The sequence below is a fragment of the Phaethon aethereus genome (assembly GCF_964289735.1).
Source record: "Phaethon aethereus genome assembly, chromosome: 2".
NCBI classification, from domain to species: Eukaryota; Metazoa; Chordata; class Aves; order Phaethontiformes; family Phaethontidae; genus Phaethon; species Phaethon aethereus.
The window spans coordinates 53,058,308-53,076,288 of NC_138582.1; the positions used below are offsets into that span (position 1 = coordinate 53,058,308).

The following is a 17,981-nucleotide window of genomic DNA, read 5'->3' on the forward strand; positions in this document are numbered from 1 at the left end:
CTGAGAGTAGACTCTGCCCCATCATCCAGGTCATTAATGAAGATGATAAACAGGATCGGACCCAGTGCTGAACCCTGGGGTACTCTGCTAGTCACTGGCCTCCAAGTCTGCAGAGATCAGTCACAGTATCAGCTTTTAACACATACCACGGGATGGCCTGAATCACCTTCTGCAGTACCTGTCCCTTTCCACTGCCAATAAAAGAAACTCAGAATACTAGCTTAGGCTAGGCACCTAACTTCTGAATGACTAAAATTTCTGCTGCAAAACTGACCACGTTCACCTAACAGTGACTTGGCGATCTCAGATAGCATCTGCAATACCTGAATTGTTTGCCTCCATCAGTGCTTTACTGAAGCCAGCACTCTGTGTGCTTCCGTAGGTACTCTTCATTTTTTCCACATCTACTTGAATTGGGAGCAGTTCATCCAATACATTAGTTGTGACATCCTTGGCACTTTTTACCATGTCCTTTGCACTGGTGATGATGCTGTCGATGTCACCTGAAACAAACACAAATAAATGCATGTGCAGATTCCTACAGTAATAGATGAAAGAGGCAAACCAGAAGTGACTGACCTCTGTTTATCCCATTGACGTTATTTTGAAGAGTGACCAGATCAATTTGCAGTGTATTCTTCTTTCCATCAGCGACATCAAGTCTTTGCTTTATGTCTTCAAGGGTTGGACCAATAGCTGCAAAACAGTGAATGCCCTGTATGAATTTTAAACAAAAATACCACCTTTCTGTTGGACAGGTGGTGTTGTAACACCAGCCTGCACTCTTACACAGATCTTATTGCCACTGAGCATTGAATGGACTGCAAAACAAGTACAAGGCAATGGAATTGCTGGACAGGAGTATTGCAAAGGCGTATAGCCTAGTAGAGGTAGAAAATCCACTTTCTCGCCTTTTTGCCATTGGAAATAGCCATCACAAGGTGTCACATTGTAATAGAACTAGCCTATTCTTGTTAAATCTGTGCTGGAGAGCTTTGCTGAACTATGAAAATGTATGATTCAATGAAAGCTTCTCATGCTGTGCCAACATTTCTACTATCACTTTCTTTCTCGGTACCTTGCAACGTCCTTTCAGTGTCCTGTGCTTGATCCAGGAGTGTACTGCTCTCGGTTTTTAACCTTGCAGCTTTTCCTGATAGATCTTCTCTCTTCACAGTCTGGTAATAGAAGCATGGTACTGTAAGATTGCTTTAGTAATTATACTAAAATTTAAAGAGTGAAAGAGATAGCCCAATCCAGTTTAGAAAAAACAACTATACAAGGGCAGAGATTTCATGTGAAGAACACCACCTTTAACAACAATTATCAAGATTAATTTAAGCATAATACAACCTTGGTCCTTAGCAAACCCCTCACAGATTTTTGGGCATTAGGAAGAAATTACTAGCACATGGCTGTTAGATACTACTCCTCTGCTGAAGAGCTTCGGGTATTACTAGTGCAAAGTAAAAGAGGATACCTGAAATCACCTTCAGTGATTACTGAGCTTGCCTTATGCAGATCTCTTTATTTTGCACTGAAAGGAACAGCTAGTATTCATATGGACAGCGTCACCAGAAAGGCAGTAACTAGTGTGCTTAATGCTGAAGCAAGACTAATTCATGAACATGCAGAATAGCAGTTTCTTCATATAATGGTCACAGACAAAGAAGGCATGCCAAGACACACAGGTCTCTGATTTTGGTGCCTCTCTGATAGCTAAAAAACCTAGTTGTAACAAGTTTACTATCATTTGGCCACTTACGGGTACTTACCAATAAAGCTGAGTCAGCTGCATTCCCAGCTTTGTTGGCTGCTTCCTCTGCCGCTTTGATGGCATTAATAATATTGTCGTAGGCAGTAGAAGCTTCCACAGCACAGCCTACCAACTCATCCTCCCTGGCACTATTCTTTATTCTGTGGGAAAAGAGTGAAAAATGCACCAAAGACTGTGGACTTTGAGAAGTATTCTGAATCCATGTGAACCTGGTATTTTCTAATTAACGCCAATACAGAAAATGTTTTTCAGTTAGATCTGTAATTCCATTCTGCAAAAATATCAAACTTAGAGGCAGACCAATATGAAAAGATTCTTCAGAAGATGGGATAAGCTTCAGGTGTTTGGAAAAGCACAACTGCGGGCCTCCAAAGCAGTCTTTAAATGATTAAGATAGGGAGAATTCACCAAGGCACAAGGTCAATAAGCCACCTCCATCACAGCCCCCCAAATACACTTCATTTCAGAGAACTGCAGCTTCCAGAATAATGTCTGGCTGCTCCGGCATCCTTGGGGAGTGGTAGGTGGAGCACAAGATGGAGCAATTACAAGACCTCTTGTGCTTTTCCCCAAGAACCAGTGCAGCAGCTCTGGAATCAGAAACAACAGACAAAATCTCTTGTACCCGCTCACTGAGAGCTATGCAACTGCTCAGTATTACCTGCCTTGTATTTGTGAGAACAGTGTCTTCTTAATTGAAAAACACCACACTGGAAACCAACCAAAAAATAATGAATTTTTTTTCAACAAGAATTTTCGAGCTAGGTTAGGTATTTTGGAATTAACTTTTTGAGAGTTTGTAGTTGATGTAATGACAAAATGCAAACAATTTGCACACGAAAAAGAATTAGGGTTTTACTTTTTTCATTTTGTTTTGATGTACCTTAGAAGGCCTCCAAAACCTCCCTCATAATTCCAAGGTAAAGTACAAGTAATGGAGAGAGAAGCACTTGATTCTTATCAAGTTCCTCATATTTTTGCCTATCTATAACATTCCTTGAAGGGTAAGAAAACGATAGGAAGTCTCTTCCTCACTAATGCTAAACAGGTGTGTCTGAAGACTCTACCAAGATAGCATTTCTTCCAATTATTTGCCCCAATTAATTGAGATCATAAAGGTATCCCTGAGTACGAGTATGGGAAATAACACTACAAAAAAGATATTCTAAACATCTCCCACTCTGTCCATGAGGATTTTCTCTCATTAGTAAGAAGTTAATGAAGTGTTAGTGCAGTAATATAAAGCCGTATTATGGGAGTCCCCATTTCTGGGGGAAAAAAAAAATCAGGAAAAATACAAAATTTTTTTCAGAAAAATCAGAAAAAAAAATACCTGGTTTGTGGGGGAAAAGGAAAATAAAACATTGTTACATCATGAAGAAAGAAAAAGAAACCAGATTTCTTTCTAACTTTGCAAATGATCATAAAAACAAGGGAAGTTAGAGACAGAGCATTGCAACCGTGGATGTTTTGTACAAAAATTGCTCATTTACAGGAATGGTAACATACTCTTCCAGTTGTTTTGCCAAGTCTTGCAAAGATTTGGCATGTTCCTCAGCCCTCACCACCAGTGGTTCTTTGCTTGCTGATAAGGAGTGATTTGTCAGCTTGTCATTCATATCCTTCCTTGCTCCATCCAGTTGAGCGGCCAGGCTTTCATATTCCTATGGGTTTATAAAGATAAAATTTTACTTGCATTCATACATGTTTGATCTTGTCCTCTTCTCCTTCAGTGCTACATATACCCTTGCACCTGAGGAGACCAAGGGGAAAAACACTTCCAACTTACTCTGCAGGTTACTGGAAACAACTGCTAGTCATTACATTACACTTCTAGACCCATTATGTAAAAACTGGGCAGATCAAAGACCTTTTTAGCCCAGTATTGTGTCTCTGACAGTGGCTAAAAGCTATTTCCTAGAAAGAAATACAAGAATAACACAATCATTTACAATATTTCTCACAGATATTTTCCCAAATTCAGATATCTGCATCTCAGTGTCTTCCTCAGACGCATCACAACCTTCCATAAGCTTCTCTTACAGAAACCTGTGCAGGCAGGCTTCACTTGCACCCAGGATGGGCTGAGATCCTTCCCTTTTGGGGAGGCTCAGATAAGCCTCGTGTCCTAGTCACTGAGCTGTGCTACCTATTACAGTGACAGCAAGATATTTGGGTTTTTAGCCTTAACTTAAGAAGGTTAATTATACCTCTTTGCTCTTCTGCAATAATCCCAGTGCACTGTTAGCTTGCGTCAGGGAAGACCGGGCATAGCTCAGAATATCCAAGATACCATTCTGTTGTACATTTGTCTCCTCAATCCGTTTCTGAGGAAAAACAAAAGGTTGAAGAACAGGTGATTGGGTTAAAAATGAGAAGCAGGGAAAACCGTATCTACCTAATCTATCTTGCAGTAGGATTTACCAAAGGTACTACTGCTGTGTTAATCAGATGCCTATAGTGTTTAAGGACTAATGCCATCCTTCTGATTAGAAGAGGGAGAAAACTTGGGAGTCTGCAGTAGTACAGCATACAGCTGGGCAGCAGGATACAGTAGTTCAGCTGTTAGCACTCAAAGTAAAAGTAGTACGGGTCAGCTGAGGTGAACTGTCAGGACAGACCATCTAAGTGCCTGATCTCTCAAACCTGGAAACTTTAAGAACAGCTCCCTGGTGACTACCCTGATCTCTTCTGTTCTCTCCAAGGCAGAAATAAAATGATTACACTACCCCTTCATCTGGGGACCTCACCAGAAAGGGGGTGTGAAACCTTCCCACCTTATCCTCTTGAAAGCTCTGAGGGGAATGAAGCTCCTTGGTCTGGAGCAGCCCTGTGACAACCCACAGTGTAGCTCTAGGGTAATGACACACCACACACACAGCCAGACACATGCTGTTGCAGGTAGGGATGCATTAGCTCTCTTCATCTGGGTTTTGATCATCCTAATATGTTAAACCTCTCTCTACCGGAGAAGAGTATCAAGAGATTTATGACTTGTACAGATGCAACCATCTTTTAACACAACTGTACATACTTATGCAGCACACATACTGTGCAGTCTGTGCTCATAAAGAAACAATTAAATATTGAAAGGGACAGTTGAATGTAGAAATTCTTTTGCTTAAGCAGTGTTAGCAAACTGGATGGACATAAGTGTGCTAAAACACTGATATATTTCAGAAAAAATACAATTAATTTAAAAGAATAGGTCCTGCAGCACACCCTTATTTCTTGAACTATTTCACCACCTCTAAAAATCAAGCACTACTCAGGAATGACAGCTGTTTCTTGTCACCTTTCTGATGAGACCTCAGAAGCAGTTCTGTAGAACTCAGCAGATCTGTAATCCCAAATAATTTAATAGTATTGTACACATTATTGCTCCCATCTTTCATGGCTGTTAAAGCCAAATACTTCAAAGAACTTACTGCGAAAAGTACATCAGCATTAGGGATTTGATCTAGACTAGGAAACAAAAAGGCTAGTGGCAGCTGAAGAGAAGGGCTAGGCAGATACTCTCCTTCCCTGCTCTCAGCAGAGAGCATGGTCATGCATGTCCTGGACACACAGAGAGGCTACAAGTGGGAGTAGACTACATTTCTACCTGTCCATTCCCGTACATATATCAAAAGGTGGAAAGAGACCTTGAAGAAAGTCTAAAGAATTAGTGGTATTTGGCTTTGCAAGGTCAAAAGCAATCAAAAGCACTTCTTGTCTCCTGAGGTTTAACTTTCTTCTCCTGAACTCCGACATTACCTTTATGTCTTTCAGCAGAACTCCATTATCTCTGTTTAAGTTTTCAGCCTGCTTGATTTGTTCCGTTGCCTCATTCAGAGCTTCACGAAGGTCACTGATTTTGGATTCATATTCATTCAGTGAATCCCTCACAATTTTAATAAGCCCATTATTTTCTTGGTGGTACTTTTGTAGTTCATTCTTAATACGTGCCAATACTGCAGTATCAAGACCAGAAAAAAAAGTTTTGTTCAGAAAAGAAGGGAACCAGAACAAACTTCCTTCAAAAGGGTTTGACATTTAGGATTAGAAAGCTGTGGTTGTGTGAAATAATGAGCATCCTTTGCAGCGCTAATTTCAGTATTACTATAGCAGAGATGCCATTCAGCATCTCACTGGATCAGCTCTGCTCACAAGTTTGCTGCTGCAGATACAGAGCACAGATAAACATTTATTTGGTTATTTCTAAATTAAGTAAGGATGGAGATGATCTGCAAAGGCTGAATCGTTTTCTTTTTTTATATGGAACTAACACAATTTCATCAACAATTTAAGCTACAATGTAGACATCTATGTTTGCACTAGTCATCAAAGCTTCCTCTGCAATCAATGGTGAGATATGGGCACATATCTCAGAGAAGGTGGAAACATAAAAGAGGTCAAATGAATCACACTCTTAAAGTGCCCATTTCACTGCCTACAGGACAGAATACAGAAGAGTTACTCAGAGGTGGTAGGTATCAAAGTCCAAAGTTTCTTAAAATCAGTTGTTAAATTACACATATAATTCCTCTAAAATAGCTGCATGTGCCGTAGCCTATATATTATAACACACTGAAGTGCTGTATAAGTATATTATGATCGGCTACGTCTTTATTTTACTGCGATTTATCTAGTTGTTAAAGAAGGATCTACTGGGTTTCTTCCCCAGCTCAACTCAGTTTCTTCCATAACAAACTAAAAATGCTTTTAAATCCCCTCCAGAACTACCACTTTCCTGTTGACTAACGACTAAGATCCTGGGGATGCATTGCAAAATGCCCCTCCCTGCACTCCATCCCAAACAATCAATAATGCTTCAGATTTCAGATTGATCTTTCTAGAGAGTAAGAAGCTAAGAGAAAACAAGCCCTTACGCAGCTGAGCTTCTGTTCTCTCCTTTTCTGCCTCCGCTTGAAGTTGGCCAAAGTTGCGGTTTCGCATCTCCATCACCATGCGTTGAGCTTCGGCCAGTTCTTTGGCAGCATCTCCCAAGGGCAAGTTGTTACCTTCTGCATTTGTACCAGCTATTTGTTCCAAGAGCACTGAAAAAAAGTATTGTCAAACAGAGGATGTGCTTTCTCTTTTCAGAAAAAGACATGCCTATTCCTGAATTCCTTAATGAATCAGATCCATTTTGCATGAATTGTACTAAGCTGAACAGTATCCCATTTCACACAAACAGAACTAGTAAGATGGGCCTGAAATTTCTCCCAAATGACCAAGTTCACGGCAATAATTTTAAGCTTCTAACTTAAAAGAGTCTCTGAGAGCAACCCAGACTAAAGTCAGACTAAAGTCAGAACAGACAATTTGTTGCTCTACATGTCCTGTGGTAAAGCTTCTCTGTCCCGATTTACTACACAGGGCAAGTAGGCTCCTAAACATTATATGTTAGATTTCTAATAGGAAGAGTGAATTCTACAGCTATGTCTAAATTCTGATTTATGAAGTTGTTTTCTAAGAAAAACTCTCATGCTTAATTAAGAATATTGTAAATAAACTGGAAAGATTCCATAAACCAAAACATGTTATGGAGTTAGAAACTATTTTTACCTTGTATATTGTTGACAACTATTTGAATACGTGAAACCAAATCCTTTCCTTTCTGATGAGTTTGGCCAAAATTATTAAATAATATCTCAGCTGCTTTGTAGTTCATTTCAGCCTAGCAAGGGAAAAAACTAATTAGATTGAAAATACCTGGATACAGCATGCTAATATGTAGTCAAGAGATGTGTATTTTTAAATCGATTTGGTAAGTCACCTTTTCCTGGAGAGCATTTACATCATGATTTAGGTTAATGAATTCTGTCTCCAACTCATCTACCTTTGAACCCTGATTATGAACAACGGAACGGTAATTGTTCAATAAGACCTGAAAAGAAAGAAAGAAAAAAAATCCAGTAAATCACCCATACACAGGAGATAAAAAAGCAAAAATTTAGAGGGTTAGATCTTTACGCAAGGCAAATAAAAGCAGCGTTACTGACATAAGGCTGACCAATTGCTTCCCAAAACCCGGGCTTTTTTATCTGTGAATATAGCAACCGCTATTCCAACCAAAGAAAAAATTTTTAGGATGAATTTTGGTATTGGCAATTGGAATGTTGGGGTTTTTCCATAATGCAGAGACATGAAGTGCTGGAAAAAGACAGAGCTATAGGGAAACCTCATAGATAGAGCTTTCAAGGTGAGCAGGCCTCACAAAAAGCAGAGATACTGATTCTCTTTCAGAGGATGACATGGAAACAATAGCTGTCTTCTAACAGGTGAAGCCCAGTGCTGTCAGCATCTGGTATGTGAAATCAAAAGTTGATGTATGTTTCCTTGCAAGCTGACAAAAAGATGGCATAAGTTCCTAGGTCCTCTTACCTGCTTAATCTGAAATCCACTTTCCTGCTTATGTGTGCCTACCTTTAAGTCCTTGATGCGTGTTTCCAGACGCCTCATCTGTTCCAGTGTGTGGGTACTCGCATGGATGTTTTGCAGCTGAGACTTAATGAGCTGAAGCTCGTCACCTATTGTGCTCAAATCCTTCAGCAGTGTCATTACACAGCTATCGCAAGCTGGAGGAAGCGTGAGCAAAGCAAAACAATACATAGGATTGATATTTGGTGCAGAGAACATTTCACGGAGTACCTTAATAAATGAGATGCAATGGAAGCACTTTGATGCTTGTCATCTGGTGCTGCCTGAAGAACAAAGGCAACAACAAAGCCTACAGTATTAAGAAGAGTGACCAAAGTCAGAAATAAGGAGGAGGCCCCATTTACATCTGGCTGGCTGACCACCTCTTCTGCAATTTTCCCAAGTGTTGGTTGAACGTCTGCCTTTAAAAGGTTAATTACAGAACACCTCCAGTCCTTTTTAAACTCTGCCACCCTTAAAAGAGTCATCAGCATGTATCCCAAGCCAGCAGAAGGCAATCTAAGTGCAGTTCTGTTTTATTACTTACAGTCACAATCTTCATTGGGATCCACATCTTTCGGTTCATTGTTGAAACATTCTGAAATCACAAGACTGTCATCAGTAACCAAAATTTTCTTATGAAAATACTACTATTGCATTTTGCCCTCACTTTTCATGGTTGGCAGCCATTAAAACACAGTGCTGTCTTTTCATAAATCTATACCCCTTGTGAACGAGCTAAAATGCCCAGAAGGCTTGAGTTTGCCAAAACATTCAGCTCCCACTTATGCCTTGCTGAGATCAACACCTTTTTCATCCCTCACAGGAAACTGATTGTAACCCTCCCCAATATATGCTTACTTGGGTAGCAGCAGAAGGCTCTCTCACATCAAGTGTGTTGAATGTATTGCTAGAATTTGCCTAGAATAACACCACTGGGATCAGAGCCAAGACTATCGTTAAAGCATTTTACCAAGGACATAGGTTCAAACCCCTTTATCTACTTTAGCATCCACATTCAAACCACAGATTCTGATTCCACAAAGGATGTCTTACCCACAGGGAACTGAGAAATGTTTATGGCCTTCCTTCATAACTGCCACAGCTTGCAAGATTAAGGAATTAATCAAGCTTGAGAGAAATCCACAGTGTATGCATGGAAGGAGGCACTGTATGTAACCCAAGGCATGGAGCTTAGACCACAGATACAGGTGGTACCTAACAAACATTGCCCTCAGACTTTCCAACAAGCTAGCACACGTGAACGCCTGTCCAGCGTGCTGTTTTGTTTTGTTTGTTTGCTTTACAAACCCTGTTATAAGAAGCTTAACACTCTCCAGGTGCACACAGGATTGTAACATCCTGAGATTCTAACTTCTAGGAAGCAGGAGAAGAACTGGCTCCTCAAAATGCCATCATATAGGACAGGAATCTCCCCGTCTTGATGCCCAGGTCCCTTTTGCAGACTTGGTCCTACTGTCAAACTCTCATGTCCTCTTGAAAATTAAAAGTAACATGCATGTCTCTTACTCCGAAGGAAAAGGATGCACTCAGGCTATAGGCTGCTGCTGTCAAGAATCAACAACAGCTTGCGACTGTGAGAGGTCACAGTGATAGAATTGGACCTGAACTTTAACAGCAGCATGAAACAGCCTGGAACAAACTGTGAGGCTGTGCCATTTCCTTTGGCACTTGCACATTAAGTCATCAGGAAGTTAAATGGTATTGGTAGTGAGCGCTGCTGCCAAAAGGAGACAAGTCACAAAGAATATATTTGTAAGAGAACAAAGGAAATTATTCTGAAATTCAAATACCCATGCAGTTCTGCTGTTGTGTAATTCAGCTAACACCAGACACATTTCAGCTGTCGCTGTGAAGTACCGATTAAATATAACTATTATTACCACTTGTGCACAAACAACATCAGCCAAAAAATGGTGAAATGAAAAAGTCTGGCCAAGTGCCGAACATCACACACAAGAAACCTGCTAGAACATGCTGTGCTGATGATCACAGAGTGTTTTATTCCTAATGTGGAGAAAGAGATGGCTGGTCAGAATATATAGCTGTAGACAAACTGAAAACAAACTGCTTGTTGAATTTTGCCCTACGGATTAGTTTGTCTTAGCAAACTCTTGCTTCAAAAAGAAAGGACAAAACATCAAACGCTGCTTGGATCTGTTCACACAAGGCATAAATATAATAAAGATGTATTACTTCAATGATGAAATATGAAATGAGAACTAGCTATTGAAAAGTTGCATCAGCTGCCAACAGCAGTTCACATCACTTGCTGGTTTTCTAATTTCTGTGACCTAGGAAAGATCAGGTGGTCCTTGGCAGTCATTTGAATGCAGTACAAAGAGCAGTGCAGAGAAATGAAGAGCATGGAAATATTAGGAGTTATTAGTTTGACACTTTACTAACATCTGAGGAGAAAAAGCTGCCTACAGGGAAAGAAAAGTGTAATTTTTTGGGGGAATGAAAATATGGGGGAATCAAGATCCTTTTCAGGAGCAGTGGCCTATGTGTTTCTGAATAGAAATGGCTGTCCCAAGGGACTGAAGTGAATTGAGGTAAAGACCGTCTGAGGAACACAGGTTCAGGCACTTTATGTCAGAATTATAATAGATAAAGTAAACATATGCCAGTGGCATAATATTCTTATCAGAGCTTACTAGTAGGACAGTACACGTGCGACTGGTACTGGGAAAATCAGGGATATCTTAGATGGCAGAACGGTGTATAGCAGGATTTGTAGAACAGACTCCTGAGTCAGGTCCTAACTTCCGCTGTAAACAGTTAGCTTGGATACCTAAGACAGCAGTGCCTGATGCAGACTCTGAAGATGTCACTGATCTGTCCCAAATACATTTTAAAAAGGCATATTGAGCCTTCTCAGTTTCATAAGCCCATAACACTGACTGGCAAGATATGACTTAACCATGTCAGAAGACGAACCATAATGCATTTTAAAACATACCCATGAAACAGAAAAACAAAATAAAATTGATAGTATTTATGAAGGGAAATACAGGATAAAATGGTCTACAAGGGTGAACTTGATTACTCAGGACAGCCCTTGTATTACCATGGTGTTATGTTTTACAAAACCTCACTTTATGTTAAAAATGATCTGCATTTTGTATAAGTCTACATTTTTACTTCAGTTTAACTGATCTAAGTAGCCTCCTTCTCTGCTTCCCAGAGAAAAAACAACAGTCCCTTCCATGTTCATAGGCCCCCACGTACCTCCAGTCAGGCGGTCACAGCCAGCCAGCTGTCCATTATTATTGCAATTACATTTCTGACAATAGCCTCCATATTTTTGTGGATTTCCAAAATATCCTGGAGCACAGCTAGATAAAGAGATACAAATAATTTTTATTAAATATTTGAAGCTACTTTTGTGAAATATACTTTCTCTTGACAAAAAAAACAACAGCTAGTCTCCTGAAGAAACTTTCAAAAACTTTTGATTTTATGTCTTGACTTAGACAAAAAGGGTGTATTTTTGGTTTACAGTATCCTCTGCACTATGCTAAAAATATCTTTCCAAGTACTGCAGAAATTTTTTTCTAAAAATAAAAGAACTCCCACAATGCTAGTATAGGAATAATTTGCTTAATCTGAAAAAATACAATGCACACAGATACATACATACATAGAGAATTTGACAAGGCTTAACCCAGCAGACCACACTGTTCTGGCCCTGTGATCCCACCAAGAAAACACATATTAAGGAGGATCATACTGCAAGTACATGCTGAGATTTCAAACTGCAGTGGCACTGAATGACATTATCACCCTTCTGCTGGGTGATACTTCCTCTTGCCATCTGCCAGCAGAGCAGTCTGAGTGATCCCTAAATATTTTATAGGTAAAATATATTTTCCAGACTGGATAGCTAATATTCCTAGAAGTCACTCTGTTGTAAGATCTACAGGGGTCTTAATGCATAATTAAAGGGCCATGATGAGCAGCTGAGGTATGGCTAGATCTGGAAGAGATCTGCAGCTTAGATGTCAAAGGTAACAGTCTTGAAGCACACAACAATGTGCTACTGGAGGTACTGTCTTCAGGTGAGACAGCATGACTTATTGGCCTCAAGTTTCCAAACCAGATAACACCACTCCATTATGTTTAAATTGACCCCAGATGTGAAACTCAGGGAAATTGCCTCCTCTGCCTGCCTGAAACTGCCATGCTGATCCTCTTGTGCTTTGCCAAACTGCTGCAATCTTCCAGCAAAGGAGATGGCTTCAGCATTGTGTTTGTACGCTCCACCTGTGGAGCACATCAGAATGATTTGGGATGAAGGGTATGGTGTTAATGTGGTTGCTGTTAGATAACTACAAACACTGAAGCACCATCAGGTACATTGCAGGAAACGGGAAAATGTTTTTAACTTGAAAAGGGACAAAGTAAGTGGGAGTCATTATTATGAGAAAGAGTGCAGGATAAGGCAAGGCACAGGGCACTTAGACAAAGAGGCTGACATTTCTGGTTTTGGTAAAAACTGCATAGTCACTAAATAGGCTGTGGAGAATTCTTTACATTTCTTCAGGATGTGTTGGTTTGATGTCTAGAATTATGCTATAGCACCACACTATAACAGCTCTTTCTATAAATAGATACTCCTTAAGTGTGTGCATACTATGCATATGCATACATCCATATATTACCCAACACAGACCATACCTCCTTTTATGGTGCCTCTCAAAAACCTTGGTCTTGAGAAACAAGTCACTTACCGCTCACAACGAACTCCAGTATAGCCTTCTTTGCAGAGACACTGAATTTCTTCACCATTTGCCACACAGCCAGTTGCAAATCTTTGAGAAGAAGCAAAAATATTATTGTAAGCACATCATCAAGTAGGTTTTACACTCTAGAGGCTAAGCTCAGATAAATGACTTTCAGATTAAAAAGGTTTTATACCACCAAATTACTTTTCAGCTAATTTAATTGCTTCTAGATAAATTGCTGTGATTAATTCTTTGAAGTTTCATGTTTTTCTTTAAATTCTTTCCTTAGACTAAAAACAATAATTTCCTGACCCTCTGGACTGAGTATAATTGTTTACTACCCAAGGGAATGCCTGAAATAAACCTTAATAGTGATGTTGTGAAATAAAACAAGCCTAGGTAGCTATTCTATCTTACTAGGCAAGAATCAATAGCCTGTGCCAGACAACATTTCCTCCTTCTTAGCTTTTTTTTTTTCCTTTTTAATGGATGGAAACGTTAGACGATATTCTTATGTAGCTACTATTGTTTGGGTGTTTTTTTTTAACCAAGGCAGAATAGAGTTGTGCACCATTTTGGGGAGCTCTAGAGTATATCTGGTTAACACAATCAACATTTTTGTCTGCTCTTTCTAGCAGACTCATCTAGATTCAAATTTCTCTGGGAGGAAAGCCATTTTTTGGCCCATGTTTGGGAAGGAGAAGGCAGGAAGTGAAGCAGGGATAGGCCATGTTTGCTATTTCCCTTTTTTCATCTATGAACAGTTGGCTAAAGCAAGCCTGTGTACCAACGACAGATGTCTGCACTAAGAGTTACATATAATTTGACTAGGTGGAAAATTGTCAACTCCAGTAATGCCAGGTGGGGTGCATTTCTGATGTCAGGAATGGTATTTACCACCCTAACGTGCAGCTATGAAACTGCACAGGTTTATGGTCTCCTTAGGTATTTCAGCACTCTTAGAGCAAAAGGTGACTAAAAATATGTTCAGTCAGCCTCAGGCAAGCACCTGCAGAAGAGCCCAATGCTGTCAAAAAGAGATCTATCAGAGAGTTCTCTGATAAATGAAAAACCTGTCTATTGTCTGCTAGTGTAAATCTCTTACTTAAGGCTACTTGGTGTTTGCCTGTGCACCTGGCAAATACTATGTGGTGCCTTTAGCAATTTATAGCTTGTTTTGGTTTTTTTTAACTTTGTTTTTATTTAACACATTTCACATTTGAGAACTGACCAATTATAATAATGTAGCTAAACACACCATGCATTTATAATGCAATTTACTGCCCAACTTTAAGAGCCTGGCAACCTTATTAGATCCAAGGATATTTAATTCTTTCTAGATCAGTATGTTTGTACTTCAAACAGAGCTTCCACTTGAAGAGCAACCATACTCTTTCAGAAATCTAGATACGTGCTTAAGAGCTTTAATATTTTGATATTTGTTTTGCATCTTACCAAATTTTCTGAATTCATATAAAAAGCTTGTTCCACTGTGGTCACTGTCTCCTAGCCAGCATAATGGTGTTAAACATGAGACAAATGATAACTTACGTCTTGCCTTTCAGTAAACAAGAAAGATTCTGGATATGCCCAATAAGGGAAAAGACCTCCATCCTGTATTTCTCACTATGAAAGAGTTACTGGTGGTTTTGTACTTAAACCCAGTACAACTGCCTGGGGCTCCGCCAGGCGATGAGCAGTGTGCCTTTGTGGTTCAGGAGCTGAGTGAGAATTGGAATACTCAGCTTACTGAAAAAGGCAATGCCGTGAGATAGAGCACCAAGTTACTGCTGGTCTAGCATGCCTCCAATGGGTCTGACGCCCCACCATGTTGGGTGATAGGAGAATACAGAAAAAGATCATTATCCTCCCATGGTAGCAGGGTTTTTGTGTTTTTTCCTTTTCTTTCTTTTTCCCTTCCCCTTTACCCTCTGCTAGAGAACTCATCACCTTTTACTGTACCTGTTTGTGTAAGGGCAAGGACACACCCGACAAGAACCTTGAGTGGCATCTCCAAAATAACCATCTTTACAGCGCTCGCATTTCTCCCCAGCAGTATTATACTGACAGTTCTTAAAAAGGAGACAAACAAGAGAGTTAACAGTGCTTTACTACTCAATATGGCTTTATTATAATTTTTTTAAAATTTATAGCCAATCTACTCAGAGGATACATTCTTTCCCTTCCACATAATCAAGCATTTACTGCCAAATTGCCTTCATGACCAGGATAGATTGATTCCAGTCATTCTCTAATTGTAGAAAGCACAATTTGCTCTTTATTATGGAAAAGCAACAGATAAATAAGCAGCATTAAGCATCTTTTTAAGGAAATTCAATCAGATGCATGTTTTTTTAAGGAATATTCCACTAATGCACTCTCTATGTCTTGATATTTCAATTAAAATGGAACTTTAGATTTTGCATTTTAACACTAATTAGAAAGCAGACATCATTTAAAAGTATGCAATTAATTGAGCCCAAGTACATTCTTTTAAAAATCCCATTAAATTAATATTAAAAGTATTTCTCTTAGTGGATTCAGATCAGAATTGAATTTCAGGCACTTTCTCCAGAGTATATATAATTTGTATTTATCTGGGGTAGCTGGAATAAATAATGAAAAGCAAAAGCTAGGAAAACAATTGAAACTGATACAACCGAGCCACTTTTTCTGTGATAAGATTGTTGGAAATTGTATCTTATTTTAGAAACATTGTTATTCCTGGTGCTGTCTAATTGTCACACACATTTGGTTGGACTTGATGATCTTAAAGGTCTTTTCCAACCGAAATGATACTATGATTCTACATTTATACCATATGGGGAGAAGACAAACAAGTTGTTTTTGCGTTACCTAAAGCGATGCCAATTCAAAATAGAGATTTTTCAAATACATTTTTGAGCAGCCATAAAAATTCCATGTGACCAACACTCAAGAGACATTAAAGCTCCCAAGTTCAAAAACTGTTTTCTTCAATGTGCAACAGACTGATCCAGTGTCCCACAGAGCTGAGGGTTGTACTAATAAAGTGAAAGATCAAAAAAGAAAGTGGGAAATTGGTTGGAAGCAGTCACTGAGCAGACTGCACTCCCATTTCGTGGACTTCGACGGCTTAGGGCTATGGTTGAAGGCCCTGCTACCATGTTTTGCAGCAGAGGAGCATTTTCCCTACAAATGAGAAACAGTTCTGTCTCTCACATCTCCTCTTACACGCCATTCTTCTCCACATTTCTTCACACCCAGATTCCCTCAACCACATCAATAGCCCTTCCCTCAGCCTCTGCACGTAGTAACCCCTAGTTTGTTTTCGTTTTGGTTAAAGAATTAAATTTGTGGCTCTCTTGTGGAAGGTCCTGGGAAAGAACAGGAAAAGCTCCAGTTCACATATGGGCCATTTAGCTAGGGGAAGCTAAAGAAATATGAAGACACTATGTTTGTAAAAGGAACCATTTTAAAATGCAGCTTCTACAAAAGCTGGTGCATATATTCCTGCAAAACTCTCATGGAAAATTCGGAAGGTTTCTGAACGATTACTGTAAATTTTAATAATCCTGAAAAATAAGTTAAACTGCAAAAAGAGTAAAAGAGAGGTATTTAAAAATAATTGTGCTGGTTTCATCTTGGAGCAACCTCTCCCCAAGTTAATCTCCTGGCTTTTGTTTTGCTTACTCTCGCTATAGAAATTAAAGGAATTCCATATATAGCCGAAGAAAGTTTAAGATATTTCACATATAAGCCCTTCTGAATGTGCCATTGCTGTTCCTCTAGCTACATGGTGCCTAAGGACTGGAGAACATAACCCACTGTTCCCAAAGCATGGTAGAATGAAGCCAGAGCAGCAACTCCCTCATGGGTCTTCCTTCAAGTTTCACAGGGCCAGACACCCCTGGAGTCACAGCATCTCCAAACCATCAAGTATTGAAAACTCTGAAAAGAAAACTTTTGGCTGACTCCACATGCAGCCAGATGGTACAAGGAAGCCAGAGGAGAGTGTCTCAGGGCCACAACAGAAATACCTATGTACACGGGGTTACGTGATGTGAACGAACATGTCATGGGATGAGCAAGTCTCAGCACCATGCTGCTGCTGAGGGAACGTGCCTTTCAGGAGGAAAGGCAGGGACCACGAGGACACAACGCCCGATTTGTGGCAGAGGGCCAGCTTTCCCTACAGGTGAGAAACAGTTCTTCTGTCTTCTCCACCTCCTCCTGCACCTCGTCCTCCTCTACTTTCAGCAGTGCAGCACTACACCCCTCCCCTGCCACCAGCACGCAGTGGGACAGGTATTGCCTGAGCTGGGGATGGTTGCACTGCTGCCACAGTGAGAAGGAGGGGACAAAGAGAAACCTAAATTACATACTTCATGGGATAAAAGTGAAATTTGCATTTTTTTCCTTTATAATTTTCATCTGAAGTAAAACTTCCTCATCTTTTTAGCTCTGCGGCAGCACTTTCCTGTCACGGCCTGCCCTGCCTCTGCAAGGCAGCAGCCTGTAAGTCATCCCCCAGACTGTGCTGAATCGGTTTATATTTTCCATTAAAGCAAGAGGGTTGGTTGAGACAAAGTCAGGGGGAATGACATAACGTGCAGGAATGCACCGCAGGCAGAATGGATGCAGCACGAACAAGGAAGAAATAACAGAGAAGACAGACCATGAAAGATGTTGGCAAGGTTCTTGTTTACACAGTAAAGAAAAATTAGTGAAAAGTTTTCAAGTGGGAATTTTTCAGAACAAACTGTTCAACGGAGCATCACAGATATAAACCAGAGAAGCACAGCCGGCCAGATGTCACACTTGCGTTGCTACAAGGGCTGATCCACTCCCATGAGACCGCTCTGGGTTTAATGCGGTGTGCCAGGGAGCAAAATCTGCCCCACTGTATCTTCTGTAACAGCCGAAATTTTCGGATTAATCTAACTTTTATCCCCTTTATCTTATCTTATTCATTCCAATATTTTTTAATCCATCCACCTGTAAATTAAGATTAGTGGAGATTTACTGATGCTGATTAAACAAGAGATTCTGCAAAGTCTCTGCTATGCATT

At 39.9% G+C, this 17,981-nt stretch overlaps 1 protein-coding gene across 1 annotated transcript in view; it reads right to left on the reverse strand.

The window, feature by feature from the left end:
* The window catches only part of LAMA3 (laminin subunit alpha 3), a gene marked incomplete at its 3' end in the record, with an annotated part of 127,710 nt that overhangs the window by 18,706 nt on the left and 91,023 nt on the right, over positions 1–17,981 (reverse strand). The window contains exons 43-57 of the mRNA XM_081996608.1: positions 14,893–15,002; positions 12,937–13,017; positions 11,435–11,541; positions 8,730–8,780; positions 8,189–8,340; positions 7,539–7,649; positions 7,328–7,439; positions 6,649–6,816; positions 5,534–5,730; positions 3,988–4,104; positions 3,287–3,441; positions 1,776–1,917; positions 1,079–1,178; positions 580–696; positions 324–503 (exon numbers count right to left, since the gene is read on the reverse strand). Coding sequence (XP_081852734.1) covers positions 324–503; positions 580–696; positions 1,079–1,178; positions 1,776–1,917; positions 3,287–3,441; positions 3,988–4,104; positions 5,534–5,730; positions 6,649–6,816; positions 7,328–7,439; positions 7,539–7,649; positions 8,189–8,340; positions 8,730–8,780; positions 11,435–11,541; positions 12,937–13,017; positions 14,893–15,002 — 1,900 coding nt within the window. The remainder of the gene's footprint in view (positions 1–323; positions 504–579; positions 697–1,078; positions 1,179–1,775; positions 1,918–3,286; positions 3,442–3,987; positions 4,105–5,533; positions 5,731–6,648; positions 6,817–7,327; positions 7,440–7,538; positions 7,650–8,188; positions 8,341–8,729; positions 8,781–11,434; positions 11,542–12,936; positions 13,018–14,892; positions 15,003–17,981) is intronic.